The 20,744-nt window shown below is 41.9% G+C and overlaps 1 protein-coding gene across 1 annotated transcript in view; it reads right to left on the bottom strand.

Annotated features, from left to right (window-relative positions):
- LOC140477785 (molybdopterin synthase catalytic subunit) overlaps window positions 1-20,744 on the bottom strand; it is a 68,682-nt gene that overhangs the window by 8,032 nt on the left and 39,906 nt on the right. Inside the window, exon 2 of the mRNA XM_072571630.1 lies at window positions 11,142-11,295. Within this exon, the coding sequence (XP_072427731.1) occupies window positions 11,142-11,295 (154 nt within the window). The remainder of the gene's footprint in view (window positions 1-11,141; window positions 11,296-20,744) is intronic.

Here is a 20,744-nt window from a genome sequence, read left to right as displayed (position 1 = left end):
GTTGACAGTTGATCAAATGAAGGTGGCCATTCGAAGGTCATGGAAGGCGGGGTTAGGTGACTGAGGGAGAGTTGAAGATGATAGCCTGTAGCTCCAGTCGGAGTGTGGGAAGGGGCGATAGGTGGGAAAGTGTTGTGACAATTTCAATAGTTACAAGAACAAATAGCATTCTTTGTAATGAGGAACAATAAAGTGCATCAAATGCTAAGTTTCCTACCTGGTTACAGAGCAAGGGATATCTTAAACTAGCTTAAAAGGCTGTCTGAAAGGAGTCATTGTGAAAGATTTTCAGATCAATTACACTGGGAGAGGTATTGCAGAAACCAAGAACTACTAGATAAATTGAAGAACAGGTCCTCAAAAGGTACAACTTCAGCATTAGTACCTGTTCCATGTGCAAAGTGGCATAGGAATAAGCAGATTACTAAGGTAAACAGGTAACTGAATGAGTGATGTGGCTAAAATGAATTCTATTTCAAGGGACAGTGGCACCAAGACTGGATTAAGATAGGACCTCACAGTTAGATTAAGCTCCACATGTTGGGACCAAGATTTGAGTGAAAAGGAAAAATCAGGTATTCACAAAGACTTTAAACACTGATAGGGGTCAGGCAAAAAGGTAGTAATAATGTAAAAGCAATGAATGGGAAGAAAGTAGAGAAAACAAAATAACAAGTTGCTTTTTACACAAATGGAAAGCTAAAACTGTAATTAAGCAAGAAGAGAAAAATAAGCAACATACATGCAAAACACGTGAGCTCCAAAACAAAATAGATGACCCCTACAAGTTTTTCTGGGAAAAAAAACAAAAAGACTGAATTAATTGTAAATATAAATCAACTCAGAGTAACCATGGTTGAGACATAGCTACATGACGACTTGGACAAGAAATATACTGGGTTATATAGTCTACAGGAAAGATAAGGAAAATGGTGGGGGTTAGGACTCAATTTACTAATCAAATATGAAATCACTTCAATAGTGCGAGAGAATATGATTAAAGGAAAGCAGTGGAGACCTTGAGTCAATTTTTTTAAACCTGAAAAGGGTTTAATACTGTACTGGAATCGTGAAGAGGCATTTGTTCGGAACTGTGAAACAGTTAATTGTATAAATGCAGAGATTGGACAAGCAGACTTGAATATTTCAGAAACAGAGTGACTGCCTTGAGAGCATCCATGTGTTTTCTGCAATACCAATGCCTTGAATCAACAGGGGAGCTGTTCTGAATATTAAAGTTAGTAATGATTCAGAAAGCAGATGTCTAACAGCATGTGAATATTTATCTAAAAGCAATTATAGTATGATTGAGGTTTGTAGAGTGTTTGAAAGGGAGAAATGTGAATCAGCTACTCAGAGTCTAGGTAAAATTGATTTTGATGTATTGAGACAAAGACTGCTGACAAAAAAAAATGAGCTAAGTCTGTTATCATAGAATCCTTGCAGTGTGGAAGCAGCCAATCAGCCCATCCAGTCCTCAGCAACCCTCCAAACAACATCACACACAGACACAAGGAAAATGTGCAAACTCCACACAGACAGATGCCAGAGGCTGGAATCGAATCCAGGTCCCTGGTGCTGTGAGGCAGCAGTGCTAGCCACTGAGCCACCATGCTGCCCGCATTATGATGTAAATGAAGGCAGATGAGTGGAAGGAATTCAAATAAAAAAGTTTCATCCAACTTACTTATACTTCTTAAACTTCTGACAAAAAGTCAGCCATAAAATACTAAACAAGCAAGACAAAATGCATACAAAAATGTAAAAACAAGCACAGATATTGGCAAACGCGAAAGATACAAAGAACAATGAGTCACAAAACAAAGGCATTGATTAGAGAAAGTGGGCCACGTGCAAACCGACGTAGTGTGTCAATGGGAAATGGAGGGGTTAAATGACTTACATCTATTCCTACGTTCTTAAGATGACAGTGACAGGTGTCCTGATGGGCCGATTCGAAATGTTGGGAATGTTACAAAGATATGCTTGAAGTTATTGAAAGGCAAAACAAGACTGATATAGTTGGTGCAGAGCAAGGAGACAGAGAACAATCTGACACGGAGGTGATGATGGCATTGGCATTGTTTCCTGGGCCAGTAATCCACAGACCAAGGTAATGTTCTGGGAATCCAGTTTAGACCCCACCACCGCAAATGGTGGAATTTGAATTGATTAAAATCTGGAATTAAAAAGTTATGACCACAAAACCATGGTCGATTGTGACAAAAATACATTTGGTTTGCTAATGTACATAAGGGAAGGCAAATTGTTACCTGATCTAATCTGGCCTAAATGTGACTCCAGTCTGACAGCAATGTGGTTGACTCATAACTGCCCTATGAAATGGTCTAGCAAGCGACTCAATTGTATCAAACCACTAAACTGTTTCCAAAAAAAAAAGGAAAACAAAAAAACAGACCACCTGGCATCAACCCAGATACCTCAAACAACAACGGCAAACTCAGCCCTGCCAAGACTTCAAAGCTCTCTCTCCCAAAATCTAAGGTTTGGTATTCAAAATTGGAAAAGCTTTCTCCCAGACTAGTTGATCAACAGACTGACAGTGTCATATTTTCAGAATCATATCTTACTCACAAAGTCCCATCAGCATCTCTTGGTATATTCCAGCAGCACGGTAGGCTCATCAGATATGGTGGCATAGTGATACACGCCAGCAGTTACTCTCAGGAACCTTAATTATTGCTTCAAACCCCACATAATCTCATAGCATCAGGTCATACATTTGCAAGGAAACATCCTGCTGATTACCACATACCCCCTCCTAAGGTGATAAAGATTAGATTAGATTACAGATTCGAGTACTTATAGTGTGGAAACAGGCCCTTCGGCCCAACAAGTCCACACCGACCCGCCGAAGCGCAACCACCCATACCCCTACATTTACCCCTTTTTACCTAACACTATGGGCAATTTAGCATGGCCAATTCACCTGACCTGCACATCTTTGGACTGTGGGAGGAAACTGGAGCACCAGGAGGAAACCCACGCAGACACAGGGAGAATGTGCAAACTCCACACAGTCAGTCACCCGAGTCGGGAATTGAACCCGGGTCTCTGGCGCTGTGAGGCAGCAGTGCTAACCACTGTGCCACCATGCTGCCCCAAAGATAAAGCAGTAATCCTCCCTGTTGAACATCACTGGAAGAATAAAAGGAGGGTGGCAAGGGCACAGAATGCACACTGAGGAGACTTCACCATCAATAATAATGGTTCAGCAGCACCACTATTGACCAAACTGGTCAAGTCTTAAAGAACATACTGGTCAAGTAGGCCTGCCCTAAGTGGTGAAGAAACCAAGAGGGAAATATATACTTGGCCTCATTCTCACCAATCTGCCAACCGCAGACTCTTCTGCCCTCCTATTTCAAGGACTGCAATTTCCCCTCACATGATCAACAATGCCCTCCATTGCATATCCTCCACTTCCCACACATCTGCCCTCAAACCCCACTCCTCCAACCACAACAAGGACAGAACCCCCTTAGTCCTCATGCTCCACCCCAAGAATCTCCAATATAACGCATTATCCTCTGCAATTTTTGCCACCTAGAGTCAGACCCCTCCACCAAACACCCTCCTCACCCGCATCTGTGTTCTGCAGCGACCATTCTCTCCGCGCCTCCCTCGTTAGGTCTACACCCCACACCAACCCACCTGGCACCTCCCCCTCCGCCAATCAAGGTGTAAAACCTGTCCTATTACAACCGCCCCCCCCCCCCCTTTACCTCCATTCAAAGCCCTAAAGGTCATTGCAAATCCAGCAGAGATTTTCCTGCACACCCACCCACCTCATCCACACCATCTATTGCTCTCGATGTGGTGTCCTCTACATTGGGGAGACAGGACACCAACTGACGGAGCAGTTCAGGGAACATCTCTGGTCTGCATACACCAAACAATCCCATCGCCCTGCAGCCAACCACTTCAACATCCCCTCACAATCCCCCAAGGACATGCAAATCCTGGGCCTCCTCCGCCGCCAAATCAAAGCCACCCGCCAAGTGGAGGAAGAATGCCTCATTTTCCACCTCCGGACCCTACAACTACACGGCATCAACATTGACTTCACCAGTTTCCAAATCTCCCATCCCCCCCCACCTCAACCCAGATCCAACTGTCCAACTCAGCACCACCCTCTTGATCTGTCCATCCTCCTTCCCACCTATCCGCTCTGCCCTGCCCACCAGCCTATCACAATTACCTCACACCCATCTTCCCCCTGACTGACTCAGTATGAGTGAGCACCACACAGTACTTATGGATACGAAGTACTGCCTTCACATTGAGAATACCCTCTATCATGCTATCTGATACTGTCACCGTGCTAAACAGGATAGACTTCAAACAGATCTAGCAACTCAAGACTCTAATCCATCAGGTGCTGTAAGTTACCAACAGCATCAGAATTGTACTCCTGCACAAGCTGCAGCCTCGTGGCCCAGCATATTCCCAATTCTAAGACAACTGTCAAACCAGGATCAATCCTGGTTCAATGTAGAGTGCAGACGGTCATGCCAAGAGCTGCATCGGGCATACGTAAAAATGAGGTGTCAACTTGAAACTACAACCCGTGCCAAACAGTAAAAGCACCAAGTCATCGAACTAAGTGGCTCTATAACCATCAGATCAAACCCAAACTCTGCAGTTCTGATATATCCAGTATTGAATAGGGGTGGATAATTAAAAACTCACTGCAGGAGGAGGCTCCAAAAATATTCCCATCCTCAAAGCAGGGAAGGCCAAAACATTAGTACAAAAGAGAAGACTGAAATTTTGCAACAATTTTCACGTAGAAAAGCTGAGCAGATGATCCATCTTGGCCTTCTCTGCAGATATCCCAGCATTACAGATCCCAGACTGCAGTAAATTAATTCACACTATGTGATATTGAAAAACAGCTGAAAGGACCGGATGGCTATGGGCCTCGACAACAGTCCAAGAAGAAATCTGAAGAAATACGCTTAAGAACATATGACTACCCTAGCCAAACAGTTCTAGTACAATAGCAAAACTGGTGTGTACTGAACAAGGTGGAAAATTGCCCAGGTATAGAGACAGCAGAATAAATCCAACCCAGCCAATTATCATCCCATCAGTCTACTCCCAATCACCAGTAAAGTGATGGAAGGTGTTATCAACAGTGTTATCAAGCAGCACTGGATTAGCAATAACCTGCACACACACACATTGAATTTGGGTTCCATTAGGGCCATGTAGATCTTGACCTCCTTGCAGTCTTGGTTGAAACATGGAAAAAGAGCTGAATTGCAGAGATGAGGTCATAGAGATGGATAGCACAGACACAGACCCGTTGGTCCAACTCCTCCACGTCGACCAGATATCCCAACTCAATCTAGTCTCACCTGCCAGCACCTGGCGCATATCCCTACCTATTCATATACCCATGCAGATGCCTTTTAAATGATGTAATTGTACCAGCCTCCACTACTTCCTCTGGCAGCTCATTCCATACAGGTACCACCCTCTGTGTGAAAATGTTGCCCCTTAGGTCTCTTTTATATCTTTCCCCTTTCACCCTAAACCTATGCCCTCTAGTTCTGGACTCCCCCACTCCAGGGAAAAGACTTTGTCTATTTATTCTATCCATGCTCCTCGTGATTTTATAAACCTCTCAGGTCACCCCTCAGCCTCCGACGCTCCAGGGATAAACAGCCCTAGCCTATTCAACCTCTCCCTATAGCTCAAATCCTCCAACCCTGGCAACATCCTTGTAAATCTTTTCTGAACCCTTTCAAGTTTCACAACATCTTTCCGATAGGAAGGAGACCAGAATTGCATGCAATATTCCAACCGTGGCCGAACCAAATGTCCTGTACAGCCGCAACATGACCTCCCAACTCCTGTACTCAATACTCTGACCAATAAAGGAAAGCCTATCAAATGCCTTCTTCACTATCCTATCTACCTGAAACTCCATTTTCAAGGAGCTATCACAGATATTGACACCTTTCAAAATGTCCATATTACAGAGGAGGAAGTGCTGGATGTCTTGAAATGCATAAAGGTGGATACATCCCCAGGACCTGATCAGGTGTACTCCAGAACTCTGTGGGAAGCTAGAGAAGTGATTGCTGGGCCTCTTGCTGATAGATTTGTATCATCGATAGTCACAGGTGAGGTGTTGGAAGACTGGAGGTCAGCTAATGTGGTGCCACTGTTTAAGTACAGTGGTAAGGACAAGCCATGGAACTATAGACCAGTGAGCCTGATGTCTGTGGTGGGCAAGTTGTTGGAGGGACAGGATGTACATGTATTTGGAAAGGCAAGGACTGATTAGGGATAGTCAACATGGCTTTGTGCGTGGGAAATCATGTCTCACAAACTTGATTGAGTTTTTTGAAGAAGTAACAAAGAGGATTGATGAGGGCAGAGCGGTAGATGTGATCTACATGGACTTCAGTAAGGCGTTCGACAAGGTTCCCCATGGGAAGACTGGTGAGCAAGATTAGACCTCTCAGAATACAGGGAGAACTAGCCATTTGGATACAGAACTGGCTTAAAGGTAGAAGACAGAGGGTGATGGTGGAGGGTTGTTTTTCAGACTGGAGGCCTGTGACCAGTGGAGTGCCTCAAGGATCGGTGCTGTGTCCTCTACTTTTTGTCATTTATCTAGATTACTCCCAGCAAAAGAGGTACAGTAAGTAAGTTAGGATGCGAGCAAAAGAGGTACAGTTAGTAAGTTTGCAGATGACACCAAAATTGGAGGTGTCCTGGACAGCAAAGAGGGTTACCTCAGATTACAGCAGGATCTTGACCAGATGGGCCAATGGGCTGAGAAGTGGCAGATGGAGTTTAATTCAGATAAATGCAAGGTGCTGCATTTTGGGAAAGCAAAGCTTAGCAGGACGTATCCACTTAATGGTAAGGTCCTAGGGAGTGTTTCTGAACAAAGAGACCTTGGAGTGCAGGTTCATAGCTCCTTGAAAGTGGAGTCACGGGTGGATAGGATAGTGAAGGCGGCATTTGCTTTCTTTTATTAGTCAGAGTATGGAGTACAGGAGTTGGGAGGTCATGTTGCGGCTCTACAGGACATTGGTTAGGCCACTGTTGGAATATTGCGTGCAATTCTGGTCTCCTTCCTATCGGAAAGATGATGTTGTGAAACTTGAAAGGGTTCAGAAAAGATTTACAAGGATGTTGCCAGGGTTGGAGGATTTGAGCTATAGGGAGAGGCTGAACAGGCTGGGGCTGTTTTTCCCAGGACCGTCAGAGGTTGAGGGGTGACCTTATACAGGTTTACAAAATCATGAGGAGCATGGATAGGATAAATAGACAAAGTCTTTTCCCTGGGGTCGGGGAGTCCAGAACTAGAGATTTAGCATGAGAGGCGAAACATATAAAAGAGACCTAAGGGGCAACCTTTTCAAACAGAGGGCAGTACGTGTATGGAATGAGCTGCCAGAGGTAGTGGTGGAGGCTGGTACAATTGCAACATTTAAAAGGCATTTGGATGGGTATATGAATAGGAAGGGTTTGGAGGGATATGGGCCTGGTGCTGACAGGTGAGACTTGATTGGGTTGGGATATCTGGTCGGCATGGACAGGTTGGACCAAAGGGTCTGTTTCTATGCTGTACATCTCTATGACTCTTTGCTTCCTTCTTTTTCTTAACCAAACCCTCAATTTCTTTCGTCATCCAGCATTCCCTATACCTACCAGCCTTTCCTTTCACCCTAACAGGAATATACTTTCTCTGGACTCTCATTATCTCATTTCTGAAGGCTTCCCATTTTCTAGCCGTCCCTTTACCTGTGAAAATCTGCATCCAATCAGCTTTTGAAAGTTCTTGCTTAATACCGTCAAAATTGGCCTTTCTCCAATTTAGAACTTCAACTTTTAGATCTGGTCTATCCTTTTTCATCACTATTTTAAAATTAATAGAATTATGGTTGCTGGCCTCAAAGTGCTCCCCCACCGACACCTCAGTCACCTGCCCTGACTTCTTTCCTAAGAGTAGGTAAAGTTTTGCACCTTCTCTAATAGGTACATCCACATGCTGAATCAGAAAATTTTCTTGTACACACTTCAAAAATTCCTCTCCATCTAAACTATGGCAGTGCCAGTGTATGTTTGGAAAGTTAAAATCCTGTACCATAACAACCCTATTATTCTTACAGGTAACTGAGATCTCCTCAAGTTTGTTTTTCAATTTCCCTCTGACTATTAGGGGGTTAATAACACAATCCCAATAAGGTGTTTATCCCTTTCTTATTTCTCAGCTCCACCCAAATAACTTCCCAGGATGTATTTCCAGAAATATGCTCCTTCAGCACAGCTGTAATGTTATCCCTTATCAAAATCGCCACTTCCCCCTGCACTCTTGCCTCCCCTTCTCTCCTTCCTGTAGCATTTGTATCCTACATTAAGCTGCCAGTCCTCCCCATCCCTGAGCCATGTTTCTGTAATTGCTATGATATCCCAGTCTCATGTTCCTAACCATGCCGAGTTCATCCGCCTTCCCTGTTAGGCCCCTTGCATTGAAATAAATGCAGTTTAATTTATCAATCCTAACTTGTCCCTGACTGTTTAACTTGCCTTTGTTCTCAACTATAACAGTCTCAGATTGACCTCTTTCTTCACCATCTCCTTGGGTCCCTCTCCTCCCCCTTACTAGTTTAAATTCTCCTGAGCAGCTCTAGTAAATCTCCCTGCCGTATATTAGTCCCCTTCCAATTTAGATGCAATCCGTCCTTCTTGTACAGGTTATTTCTACCCCAGAGGAGATTCCAATGATCCAAAAATGTGAATCCTTCTCCCATATACCAGCTCCTCAGCTATGCATTCATCTGCTCTATCCTCCTATTCCTGCTCTCACTAGCTCATAGCACTGGGAGTAATCTAGATATTACTACTCTCAAGGACGTCCTTTTTAAATTCCTGCCTAAATCTCCGCAATCTCCCTTCAGAATCTCAACCATTTTCCTTCCTATGTCGTTGGTTTCAATGTGGACAATGACCTCCTGCTGGCCCCTCTCCCCCTTGAGAACATCCTACACCCTCTCTGAGACATCCTTGATTTGGAAACCAGGGAAGCAACACACTATTCTGATTTTCGCTGCTGGCCACATCTGTCTGTACTCGGACTAGAGAGTCCCCTAAGACTATCGATCGCTTGGAACCCAACGTATCTCTCATTGCATTAGAGCCAGTCTCAATACCAGCAACTTGGCTGTTTGTGCTACATTCGCCTGAAGTCCATCACCCCCTACATTTTCCAAAATGGTATGCTTGTTTGAAATGGGGATAGCCACAGAAGACTCTTGCATTACCTGCCAACCTCTCTTACCTTTCCTGGAGTTAACCCATTTATGTGACTGTATCTGAGATGTTTCCCCCTTCCTGTAACTGCCATCCATCACATCTTGTAAATTCCTCAGTGTCTCTAACAGCCTCTCCAACCGATCCATTCAATATGATAGGATTCGCAACCAATGGCATTTATTGTAGACACGAGCCTCAGTAACCCGTAAGCTCTCCCTAAATTCCCACATCCGACAAGAGGAGCATATCACTCTACTAAGGGCCATTTTTGCCTTCTTTCAATCTACGGACCCAGAAAATAGCACTGTCTTATTCCTTGACAAACACTGCTCCAGGTTAAATTAATACTTATGGCTTATATTTTAGGTTTAATCAAAAGACATAGCCCAATAAAAAAAATAATCAATAAAGAACCCACTCTACTCACTACTGCAGACTTATTTTAAAGCCACGCTTAAAACAGTCACTTATCTGTTTCTGCGCTGTGCCCTCTCCCAAACAGGCTCCTCCAAGATCAGTTGTGAATTTCACTGTTTTTAATTTTCCCAGACGCACTCTGATGTCCAGCGATACATGAATTCAAACAGCAAAGGCAGTAACTGTGCAGGTTCACTGCTCTGTCAGTTTCTTTCTCTCTCTCTCTCTCCTGCACTGACCTCACCATGTGCTTCCTTTGTCTGTTCTTCTCCCTTTTAAAAAGTGGTGCGGTTCTCCAAAGTTCCAAAACAATGCAACAGCACATAAAACAGTAATTGCTGCTCCTGGAATTTGAGGAAATCCCCTCCAGCACCCAAAATATCTCAAAAAAAAAGGAGTAGCTGTTACAGCCAGAAATTTTTCCCATCTTCCATCTTGGATTACGCAGAATCCTCGAGATAACTGTGCCTTTAGCATCAAGGCTGTATTTGAGTGAATGTGACATCAGGAAGCCCTAGCAAAATTGAAGTCAATGGGAATCAAGGCGAAAACGCTCTGCTGGATGCAGTCATACCTGGCACGTAGCAAGTTACAATTGTTGGATATAAAAGTTCCACATAGCAAGTTACAATTGCTGGATATAAACACTCCTCCTCCTCCTTTCAGCCTTAAATGTACAATACCCATAATCTGGGATTATGTTCTCTGATCCTGGACACTCTCACAAGGGGAAACAACCTTTGCGCATCTACCCGAGCAAGTCCTCTAAGAAACTTGTACGTTTCACTAAGTTTGCCTCTCATTCTTTTATATCAGTTTTATATCCAACAATCTCAGTTCCAGGCATCTTTATCAGAGTTTCTAATGTACTGCTGTCTTAGGCCCAACCAGTTTCATTTGATTCATCAATGGCCATCCCTCCGTCATCAAGTCAGATTTAGGCTGACAAGTGTTGCAACAGTTGTCGACTTGTCAACTTTATGGGCATTTAAATGGATTTTGAATAGGTATATGGACAAGAATGGAATAGTGTAGGTTAGATAGGCTTCAGAATGGTTTCACAGGGCGAAGCAACATCGAGGACCAAAGGGACCAAAGGGCACGTACTGCACTGTAATGTTCTATATTGTGTGTGTCAAGTAACACACATGCCATAAGTGCCACACAATGATGATTTCCAACAAGGTAGGGTTTGATCATTATCCCTTGACATTAATAGCATTAACAATTTGCTAATTGCAAAAGCAAATTAATTTTATCCTATATCTGTATTTATGTACTTTATACAGGATAGCACAGGAAAACACAAGTTAAAATCTGTTCTAATCAGTGACGCTTTTTCCTTTTACTGTTGCTTCCCCCCGCCCCCCCGCCAAAACCATGAGATCCTGAACACAAAATATTCAATATTAATAACTTACCCAAGTCTATGGTAGATACTGATGTGCTGAATCATTGGCCATTTATGCCTCATATCTCTGCAAATCTTCTTTATTTCAACTTCAGCCATTGAAATATAAGCTTCATATTCAAGTCGAACAACTTTCTTTCCTTCAAAGTTGTTCCTGGTTGTACCTACAAAAATGGGGAATGTATGCAAGATCTGTTAAAGGAGCATAGAAATCATTTCGTGAACAACTTGGAGCATCAAGGATGTTCAACAAATCTCTAAGTTCTAGCCTTGGACTTTCTTTTTATATGCTAGCTTTCAGCTTCATTACCATGTTGTTCAAAGTTAATTACATGCATGATTTATACCTGTAGTTTCCTCAACCCTATTCACACTAAAGTGCTACCAAAAAGACACAGGAACATAACTATTCAGCCCATCAAGTTTGCTCTGCCACTCGATGAGATCATGGCTAATCAGATAATCTTTAACTCCGCTTTCCTGCCTTTTACTCTAACTCTTGATTCCCTTAATGATTAAAAATCTGTCTTTCTCAGCCTTGAAAGACCTTAATTCCCCAGCCTCAACAGCTGTCTGTAGTTAACAATTCCACAAATTCACAAGCCTCAGAAAACATTCCTCCTCCTTTCAGCCTTAAATGTACAATACCCCATAATCTGGGATTATGTCCTCTGATCCTGGACACACTCACAAGGGGAAACAACCTTTGTGCATCTACTCAAGCAAGTCCTCTAAGAATCTTGTATGTTTCACTAAGTTTGCCTCTCATTCTTTCATATTCCAATGAATACACGTCAAATCTACTCAACCTCTCCTCGTAAGGGTGCCACAGGGTGTCAGTGTTGAGCCCGCAACTGTTCATTATTTATATAATGATTTGGAGGAGCAGACCAAATGTAACATATTCAAGTTTGCTGATGACACTAAATTGAGTGGGAAGACAAACTGTGCAGAAGATGTGAAGGGTTTGCACAGAGATTTAGATACTGGATTAGTGGTGCTGGAAGAGCAGAGCAGTTCAGGCAGCATCCAAGGAGCTTCAAAATCGACGTTTCGGGCAAAAGCCCTTCATCAGGAATAAAGGCAGTGAGCCTGAAGCGTGGGGAGATAAGCTAGAGGAGGGTGGGGGTGGGGAGAAAGTATAATAGAGTACAATGGGTGAGTGGGGGAGGAGATGAAGGGGATAGGTCAAGGAGGAGAGGATGGAGTGGATAGGTGGAAAAGGAGATAGGCAGGTAGGACAAGTCCGGACAAGTCATGGGGACAGTGCTGAGCTGGAAGTTTGGAACTAGGGTGAGGTGGGGGAAGGAGAAATGAGGAAACTGTTGAAGTCCACATTGATGCCCTGGGGTTGAAGTGTTCCCAGGCGGAAGATGAGGCATTCTTCCTCCAGGCGTCTGGTGGTGAGGGAATGGCGGTGAAAGAGGCCCAGGATCCATGTCCTCGGCAGAGTGGGAGGGGGAGTTGAAATGTTGGGCCACGGGGCGGTGTGGTTGATTGGTGCGGATGTCCCGGAGATGTTCCCTAAAGCGCTCTGCTAGGAGGTGCCCAGTCTCCCCAATGTAGAGAAGACTGCATCGGGAGCAACGGATACAATAAATGATATTAGTGGGTGTGCAAGTAAAACTTTGATGGGTGTGGAAGGCTCCTTTCGGGCCTTGGATAGAGGTGAGGGAGGAGGTGTGGGCGCAGGTTTTACAGTTCCTACGGTGGCAGGGGAAAGTGCCAGGATTGGAGGGTGGGTTGTAGGGGGGCGTGGACCTGACCAGGTAGTCACAGAAGGAACGGTCTTTGCGGAAGGCGGAAAGGGGTGGGGAGGGAAATATATTCCTGGCGGTGGGGTCTGTTTGGAGATGGCGGAAATGTTGACGGATGATTTGGTTTATGCAAAGGTTGGTAGGGTGGAAGGTGAGCACCAGGGGCGTTCTGTCCTTGTTACGGTTGGAGGGGTGGGGTCTGAGGGCGGAGGTGCGGGATGTGGACGAGATGCGTTGGAGGGCATCTTTAACCATGTAGGAAGGGAAATTACAGTCTCTAAAGGAGGCCATCTGGTGTGTTCTGTGGTGGAACTGGTCCTCCTGGGAGCAGATACGGCGGATGCAGAGGAATTGGGAATACGGGCTGGCATTTTTGCATGAGGTAGGGTGCGAAGAGGTGTAATCCAGGTAGCTGTGGGAGTCGGTGGGTTTGTAAAAAATGTCAATGTCAAGTCGGTCGTCATTAATGGAGACGGAGAGGTCCAGGAAGGGGAGCGAGGTGTCAGAGATGGTCCAGGTAAATTTAAGGTCAGGGTGGAATGTGTTGGTGATGTTGATGAATTGCTCAACCTCCTCGCGGGAGCACGAGGTGGCGCCAATGCAGTCATCAATGTAGCGGAGGAAGAGGTGGGGAGTGGTGCCAGCAAGCTCCTTGGATGCTGCCTGAACTGCTGTGCTCTTCCAGCAACACTAATCCAGAATCTGGTTTCCAGTATCTGCAGTCATTGTTTTTACCCCAGAGATTTAGATAGATTAAGTGATTGGGCAAGGGTCTAGGAGATGGAGTACAACGTTGGAAAATGTGAGGTTATCCACTTTCGAAGTAAAAATGGTAGGTCAGAGCATTATTTAAATGGTGAAAGATTCCAGCATGTGGTTGTGCAGGGGGTCTTAGGAGTGTTCGTACATAAATCACTAAAAGTTCATTTGCAGGTGCAAGAAGTAATCACGAATGCAAAGGGAATGTTGGCTTTCATTGCTAGAGGGATTGAATTTAAGAACAGGGAGGTTCTGCTACAATTGTCAGGGGTGGGTTCTTTACCCAGAGAGTGGTGGGGGCATGGAATGCGCTGCCCGTGGGAGTGGTAGAGTCAGAATCATTGGCAACCTTTAAGCGGCATTTGGATAGGTACATGGATGGGTGCTTAATCTAGGTTAGAAGTTCGGCACAACATCGTGGGCCGAAGGGCCTGTTCTGTGCTGTATTGTTCTATGTTCTATGTTCTAATTATAAAAGATATTAGTGAGGCCGCATCTGGAGTATTGTGTGCAGTTCTGGTGTCCTTTCTTGATGAAGGATATACTGGCTTTGGAAGCAGTGCAGAGGAGGTTCACCAGGTTGATTCCAGTGTTGCCCTACGAGGAGGGGTTGAGCCCCTTGGGACTGTTCTCACTAGGATTTAGAAGAATGAGAGGGGGCCTTATAGAAATATATAAAATTATGAAAGTGATAGATAGGATAGAAGCAGGCAGTTTCCACTGATGGGTGAGACTAGGACTCGGGGATATGGCCTCAAGATTACAGGGAGTAGATTTAGGACACATGAGGAGGAAATGCTTTTCCCAGAGAGTAGTGAATCTATGGAAATCTCTACCCAAGGAAGCAGTACAGTCAGCTTCATTAAATATATTCAAGACACAGCTGGGTGGGTTTTTGCATGGTAGGGGAATTAAGGGTTATGGGAACAATGCAGGTAGGAGGAGCTCAGATGATGGATAGATCAGCCATGATCTTTATGAATAGCAGAGCAGGCTCAACGGGTCAAATGGCCTACTCCTGCTTTTATTCCTCAAACTATGAAAGACAGTCCCTTCATGCCTGGTATCAGCCTAGTGAACCTTGCCTGGACTATCTCCATTCCCAGAATATCATTCCTTGGATTAAGGGATCCAAAACTAACATCTAACTTACCTTCCCAGTCCATGCAAGCTGACATTTAAAAGTTGTTCAAAAAACAGAAATTGCTCCCAAAACACTAACTCTGCTTTTTGTCCACATATGCTGCCAGACTTGCTGAGCTTTTCCAGCAATTTCATGATTTTGTTTCTAATTTCCAGCAACTGCAGTTCTTTTAGTTTTTGTTTAAAATTGGTTCATTTCCTGAAGCAGTGTCCACATATTTTAAAATGGCCATCTCCTTTCCCTTTGATTGAAGTACATTGCAATTGTTTGCTTTTCTTTAGCTTCTAATTAGTGACCTTTGTTTTTCTTTATACCCTTTACCATTCAAGTCCAAACGGTCTTTCTCTGACAGATCACTTTTCTTTGCTCCTCACTATTTCTGCCTCGCCTACCTTCTCCCATGCTCTTCTAGACTGTAAAACTATATTTCATCTTCATTCCCTATGTCCAAAGACATGGAAGACAATTATCTTGATTGTATATTCACAGCATCTATTATTGATGCTGTGGTGTATATATAAAAACAATCACAACTCAAAATTCTTGTCACCAACATGGTTTAAAAGTTTTCCCCATTTCCTACAGAATAAGATTGCAAATTGCTGCTTTCATTTACATAATACTCAAATGCCTTGCTTTATTAACTGTGCTTATGGCAGCAGTTCCTACATGTGAATAATTATGTATCACCAGAATACAACCTTCCCAGCGAACTCTATTCCATACAACTCAAAACGGGGTACTCATTCTGACTTTCAGAGCAGTGCATTGTAAATTGCTTACACACACCAGATTAAAATGATATGCTAGGTAAAAACAATGACTGCAGATGCTGGAAACCAGATTCTGGATTAGTGGTGCTGGAAGAGCACAGCAGTTCAGGCAGCATCCAAGAAACTTCTTTGGATGCTGCCTGAACTGCTGTGCTCTTCCAGCACCACTAATCTAAAATGATATGCTTATCAATTCTATTTGCAACACGTATATATTGTAATTTTAACAATTACAAAGGGTATACACTATGGTTTTAATAATGATCTAATGCATGCAGTTAAATATCAAAACTTAATTTAAGTTAATAATATTAAAAATCACTAATGCAAACTTAAATTTTTATTTTATCCTTAAAAATCAATTTCAATACAAGTGATCATATTTTACCTTATTCTGTGATATAAAAAATTCCATCTAAAATATCACAAGTCTTCTCATCATATACAAATGTGAAATTAAAAATAGCATTAATTAAATTTGCTTGACAACTATTTGTTGGGCATGTTAAGATAACTTGATTCAATTAGGTATGAGAGATAAAGGAAACAATAAATTTAACTTAAATAAAAGCAAAACAAAAAACAAAACTGGAACTACTTAAAAGGTCAATTTGAAACATTATGTCAGCTTCTCTCTGCACAACTACTGCCTGACCTGTTGAGTATTTCCAATATCTTCAGTTTTTCTTTCAGGTTTCTAACATCTGCAATATTTTACCTTTCTTTTAGAAGTTTCACTGGTCATCCAGCCCCTCTATTTAGATAAATATTATGCTATCAAAACCGTTTTTATTAAACATTGGCTTGATAACTATAAAAAATCTGTATTTTCCCTGAATTAAAATATTTGAAGCAGAATAATCATTTAAAGATAATGTTACATATCATTGAAGTGAACTGATAAATATGAGGATTAAATTAAATACATCTTATTGCACAGATTATGTCCAGTCAGTCATAGAGATCACTGGTCATTAATATTAAACAAGGTTTGCTTGGGTAACTGTTTACTGTCATCAGGACAAATTCTACAGAAAGCAATACCAAAATAATTCTAATTAGACCCTTTTTACCAGTAATGTTAGTTTAAAGTTCTATTCAGAAATTTGGGTCAAGATTTAGATCTTTTAATAAACTAAAGGCTCTTCATAAAATAAAATAAGTAAAATAAATTTTGACATGCAAAATTTTCAAGTGTTCAAATAAATTGTTGACTGTGATTCGTAATTTGCATTTTCTGCATAGACCATTTTAAAAGTCCAAATGCGACAAATAGAGGAAGAGAAGGGTGTCTACTGATCAACATTGTGACATTCAATTGGTTCTCGGGAAGAAACTCAATCTATTTGCAAGCACGTTATCCAATATTCATTATAAAATATTCATAAACAGTAACTGCTTGCAATGTAATACAACAAACTATTCTGTAATGTGTTCCAGTGACAAGATTTTAAATGAATACCACTAGATTCAGACATTGGACATTACTTTCACATTGCGAAATAATTAAGGTAAGATCAATCATACTGTGCATTTTTAAAGAAAGCAATTTATGTATGTTATTATTTATGTGATGAGATAGATTGTTACTCAATTACAACTAAAGAATATGTCACCTTTGTTATATTGACTTTACATAAATCTTAATATCCTGTGGTCATTAATTCCTAGTGGAATACTAAACCAAAGATGTTAATTTCATAATATTCAGAACAAAGTATAATCTCATGAAAAATTAGGCATCTTTTACAATGCATAAACATAATACAAGTTGTTGCTGGTATAAATAACAAAACTTGAATAAAAATAGTCTAGTAAGTAACTAACTTGAATTTTGGAGGAGTGGATCTTGCATAATCTTAAAATTGGTTTCTCATGACAATATTTGATAGGCAATTTCAAGACATTGACCCAGTGACAGTGAAGGAACAACATCATGTAGATAGCATGTACAGTTATTTTAATATATTACTAACAGAAGAGGTAGTTATTGAATCTCGTGACAGGACTCTCGTCAAGGCAACTGTTCAGTCTTGGGTCGTACAAAACTTCTGGAATGTTTTTTACAGTTTCACCAATCTAGCTTCATAGTCAATATTGCATCACACCCTTCTATTGAGTCTTAAACTGAATGTGAAGAAACTTTAGAGTTGGGAAGCGAATCATTTGAAGAATTTTGTAAACATTACATGGGAAGAAAATCAAGTTAATTTTTTTGAAACAGTTCAGCAGACATTAGGTAAGAGCATGAAGTAATACGAAGTAAAAACAGGTGATTTCAGTTGAGATACAGAGCCATCATGATCTTATTGTGTGGCAGTGCAGTGTCCGACATATCTCTACAATTAGTTCTCTCCTACCCTCTGTTCTAATTTAGGATTTGGACATATGGCCTTTTCTTCTTAATCCCTTAACCATGACTGCAGAATAATACAACCCCTGCTTTGTCCTTGAAGCTATAGTTGGTATAGATGGACAACTCTCATCACTTTAGCCCTTACACCCATATCTGGATAGACACTGTAAAGATGTCTGTAGTTAACTGGTTCTGGCAGAATGCAAACTGAATATCTGAGGGCAGGTTATTTGTAAATAAATGCAACTTGTGGACATACTTGATAAGTCATTCCATCCAAGTACATCTGAAATTGGCGGTACTTGATTAATTGTTGTTTGTCGGTATAACATAGCTGGGCAATTTCCCATATTGCTGCATGGATACCAGTGTTCTAACTGATGAAATCAAAACAATCAAAACGGGTATAATGCAGAAAGTGGCCACCTGGCACTAGAAATTTAGCTTGTCATACTCCCTGGCACTTATCCTGTATTTTTCCCCTTCAAAATTCATTGCTTTCTGAAAGCCATAACTGAATATACTCCATCACCCAGCTCTAACCACGCATTGCAAAAATAAGTGAAAATAAGTCATTACATGCTCGAAATAGCTCAGGTCAGGGAAAGAAGCTGGACCTAGTGCAAAGCCTCATATTAGATCAGGAATGGTGTCCGGACAGATTGCCTTTGTTTTATTCAGTGCATTTGGATACTTTTTAATGTCACATGGAATTGACTGAGTTGGCTTTAACAATGGAAGAAATCCATATGTCATAGGATGGATAGACTTCCAAAAACTAAGGTCATCAAACTTCAAAGAAAAAACCACTATATGGGATTTGCAACTGGCTAAGTGGGTGCTCGAGGTTACTATGGGCAAGTGAAATATTGGAAGAGCTCGGTTTCTGAATGGAGACAATCTCTGGCTTCTTTTCTCTAATGCCCCATTTCTTGCCCCATCTCCTCCAATCCAAATACCAACGCTGTTAATTGTTCACTTTCATTAGACAGCTGTTCGTCTTCCTTTCAAAACCACTACCACCCCATTGTTCAAGTTCCTTAACCGTAATGCCTTCATCAGCTGCCACCCCAATTCCAATCTCCCATTCCTTGCCAATGTTCATGAGGCACTTTCCACCCACAAATCCTCACCCATCTTTTCCAAACTCCATGTTTGGATCCTTCTAATCAAACTTCCGTGCCATCACAGTACCAAACAAGGTTCTTAACAAGTCACAAATTACATCCTAGCCAACTGTGATAAACTATCCCTCTGCAAATTTCTCAACCTGCCTGCAGCCTTTGGTATAGATGATCACATTATCTTCCTCCTATGTCATTCAACCAATATTCAGTTAAGTAGCACTTCTCCCAGCTGGTTCCAGTCTTAGGTACTTAATTGTAAGTCTCACTCATGCACTTAAATGCCTGGCATCCAGCAAAGATCTCTCTATGAACTACTGTTATTTCTCAACTTCATATTATTCCCTAGCAACATTATTTTTTAAAAATGCAGCATCAGTATTCCCATATACACTGATGTGCCTACGTATATATTTGTTTAAGGGTTTATGCATCATGACAAAGCCAGCATTTTTGCCCATCTCTTGTTACTCAAGAAGGTGACAGTAAGCTGTTTCCTTCAATCACTGTAATCCTTTTGGTCTGATTACGTGCACAATTGCCTGGAATTCCCTTTATAATGAATTTGACCCATGTGACAATCAAGGAATAGCAATGTAGTTCCTAAGTCAGGATCGTGCGAGGCTTAGAAAGGATTTTGAAAGCAGCAGTGTTCTCATGTGTCTGATGAACTTCTCATTCTGGGGGTAAGGTCGTAGTTGAAAGATGGTGTTGCAGTTGTTACAACTTGGTGAGTTGTTAAAATGCTCAACAGTGGTGGATGAAGTGATTTTTGACACGGTGGATGTGTGGCGATCATGGAGACTACTTTGTCTTTAATATTGTTGAGCCTCTTGAATTGTTTAAGCCACATTAATCCAAGCAGAAAATCTTCTATCATACTCCTAACTTGTGCCTTGTAGATGGTGAACAGGCACTGTGAACTCAGGAACAGAGTTTCGCCCCACAGAATTGTTAGCCTCGGAACTGCTCTTGGGGCCAAATTATTTGTATGGTTGGTCTAGTTCAGTTTTGGATCAATGGTAAACCTAAAGTTATTGTTAATGGGGAAATGATAATGATAATGCCATTAAATATCAAGAGGAAATAATTAGATTCTCTACTGTTCAAGATGGTTATTGTCTGGCATTTGTATGATACAAATGTTTCTAGCCACTTATGTGTAAAAGCTTATTTTACTGCCTATGGAAACATACTGCCACAGTATCTGCGAAGTTATGAATAGTGCTGAACATTATGCAATGATCAGCAAGCATCCCCTCTTTGACTTTTTGATGGAAGGTCTTTAAAAGAGATAGTTGAAAATGCTTTGGCTTGGCACGTGGCCCTGAGGAATTCTTGCAGTAATACCAAGTCTGAGACGATTAGCCTCCAAGAATAAGAACAATCTTGCTTTCTACTGGGTATGACTCCAAATGATGAGGTTTTCTTCCCGTTTCCCACAGATATTGATCTTGAGTACTCGATGCTGCACTCAGTCAAATGCTGCCTCAACATTAACTTTCTCAATTTCGCCAAAAACTGGATCAGCAAAACTTTCCTGCATTTACCTACTGGGAAGACCGACACCATAATCTTCAGAAGCCACTACAAACACAGGTTTCGTAGTTTCTTTCCCAGCTAATCAATTCCATGCCTCTTCCTCACAATTATCCAGCGTAACAAAATCACTCAAAACATGTCTGTCTTTGAGCTTCTGA

Source organism: Chiloscyllium punctatum, chromosome 1, assembly GCF_047496795.1.
Source record: "Chiloscyllium punctatum isolate Juve2018m chromosome 1, sChiPun1.3, whole genome shotgun sequence".
Taxonomy (NCBI): Eukaryota; Metazoa; Chordata; class Chondrichthyes; order Orectolobiformes; family Hemiscylliidae; genus Chiloscyllium; species Chiloscyllium punctatum.
The sequence above is the reverse complement of the archived record's forward strand: the minus strand, read 5'-3'. Positions and strand labels throughout refer to the sequence as shown.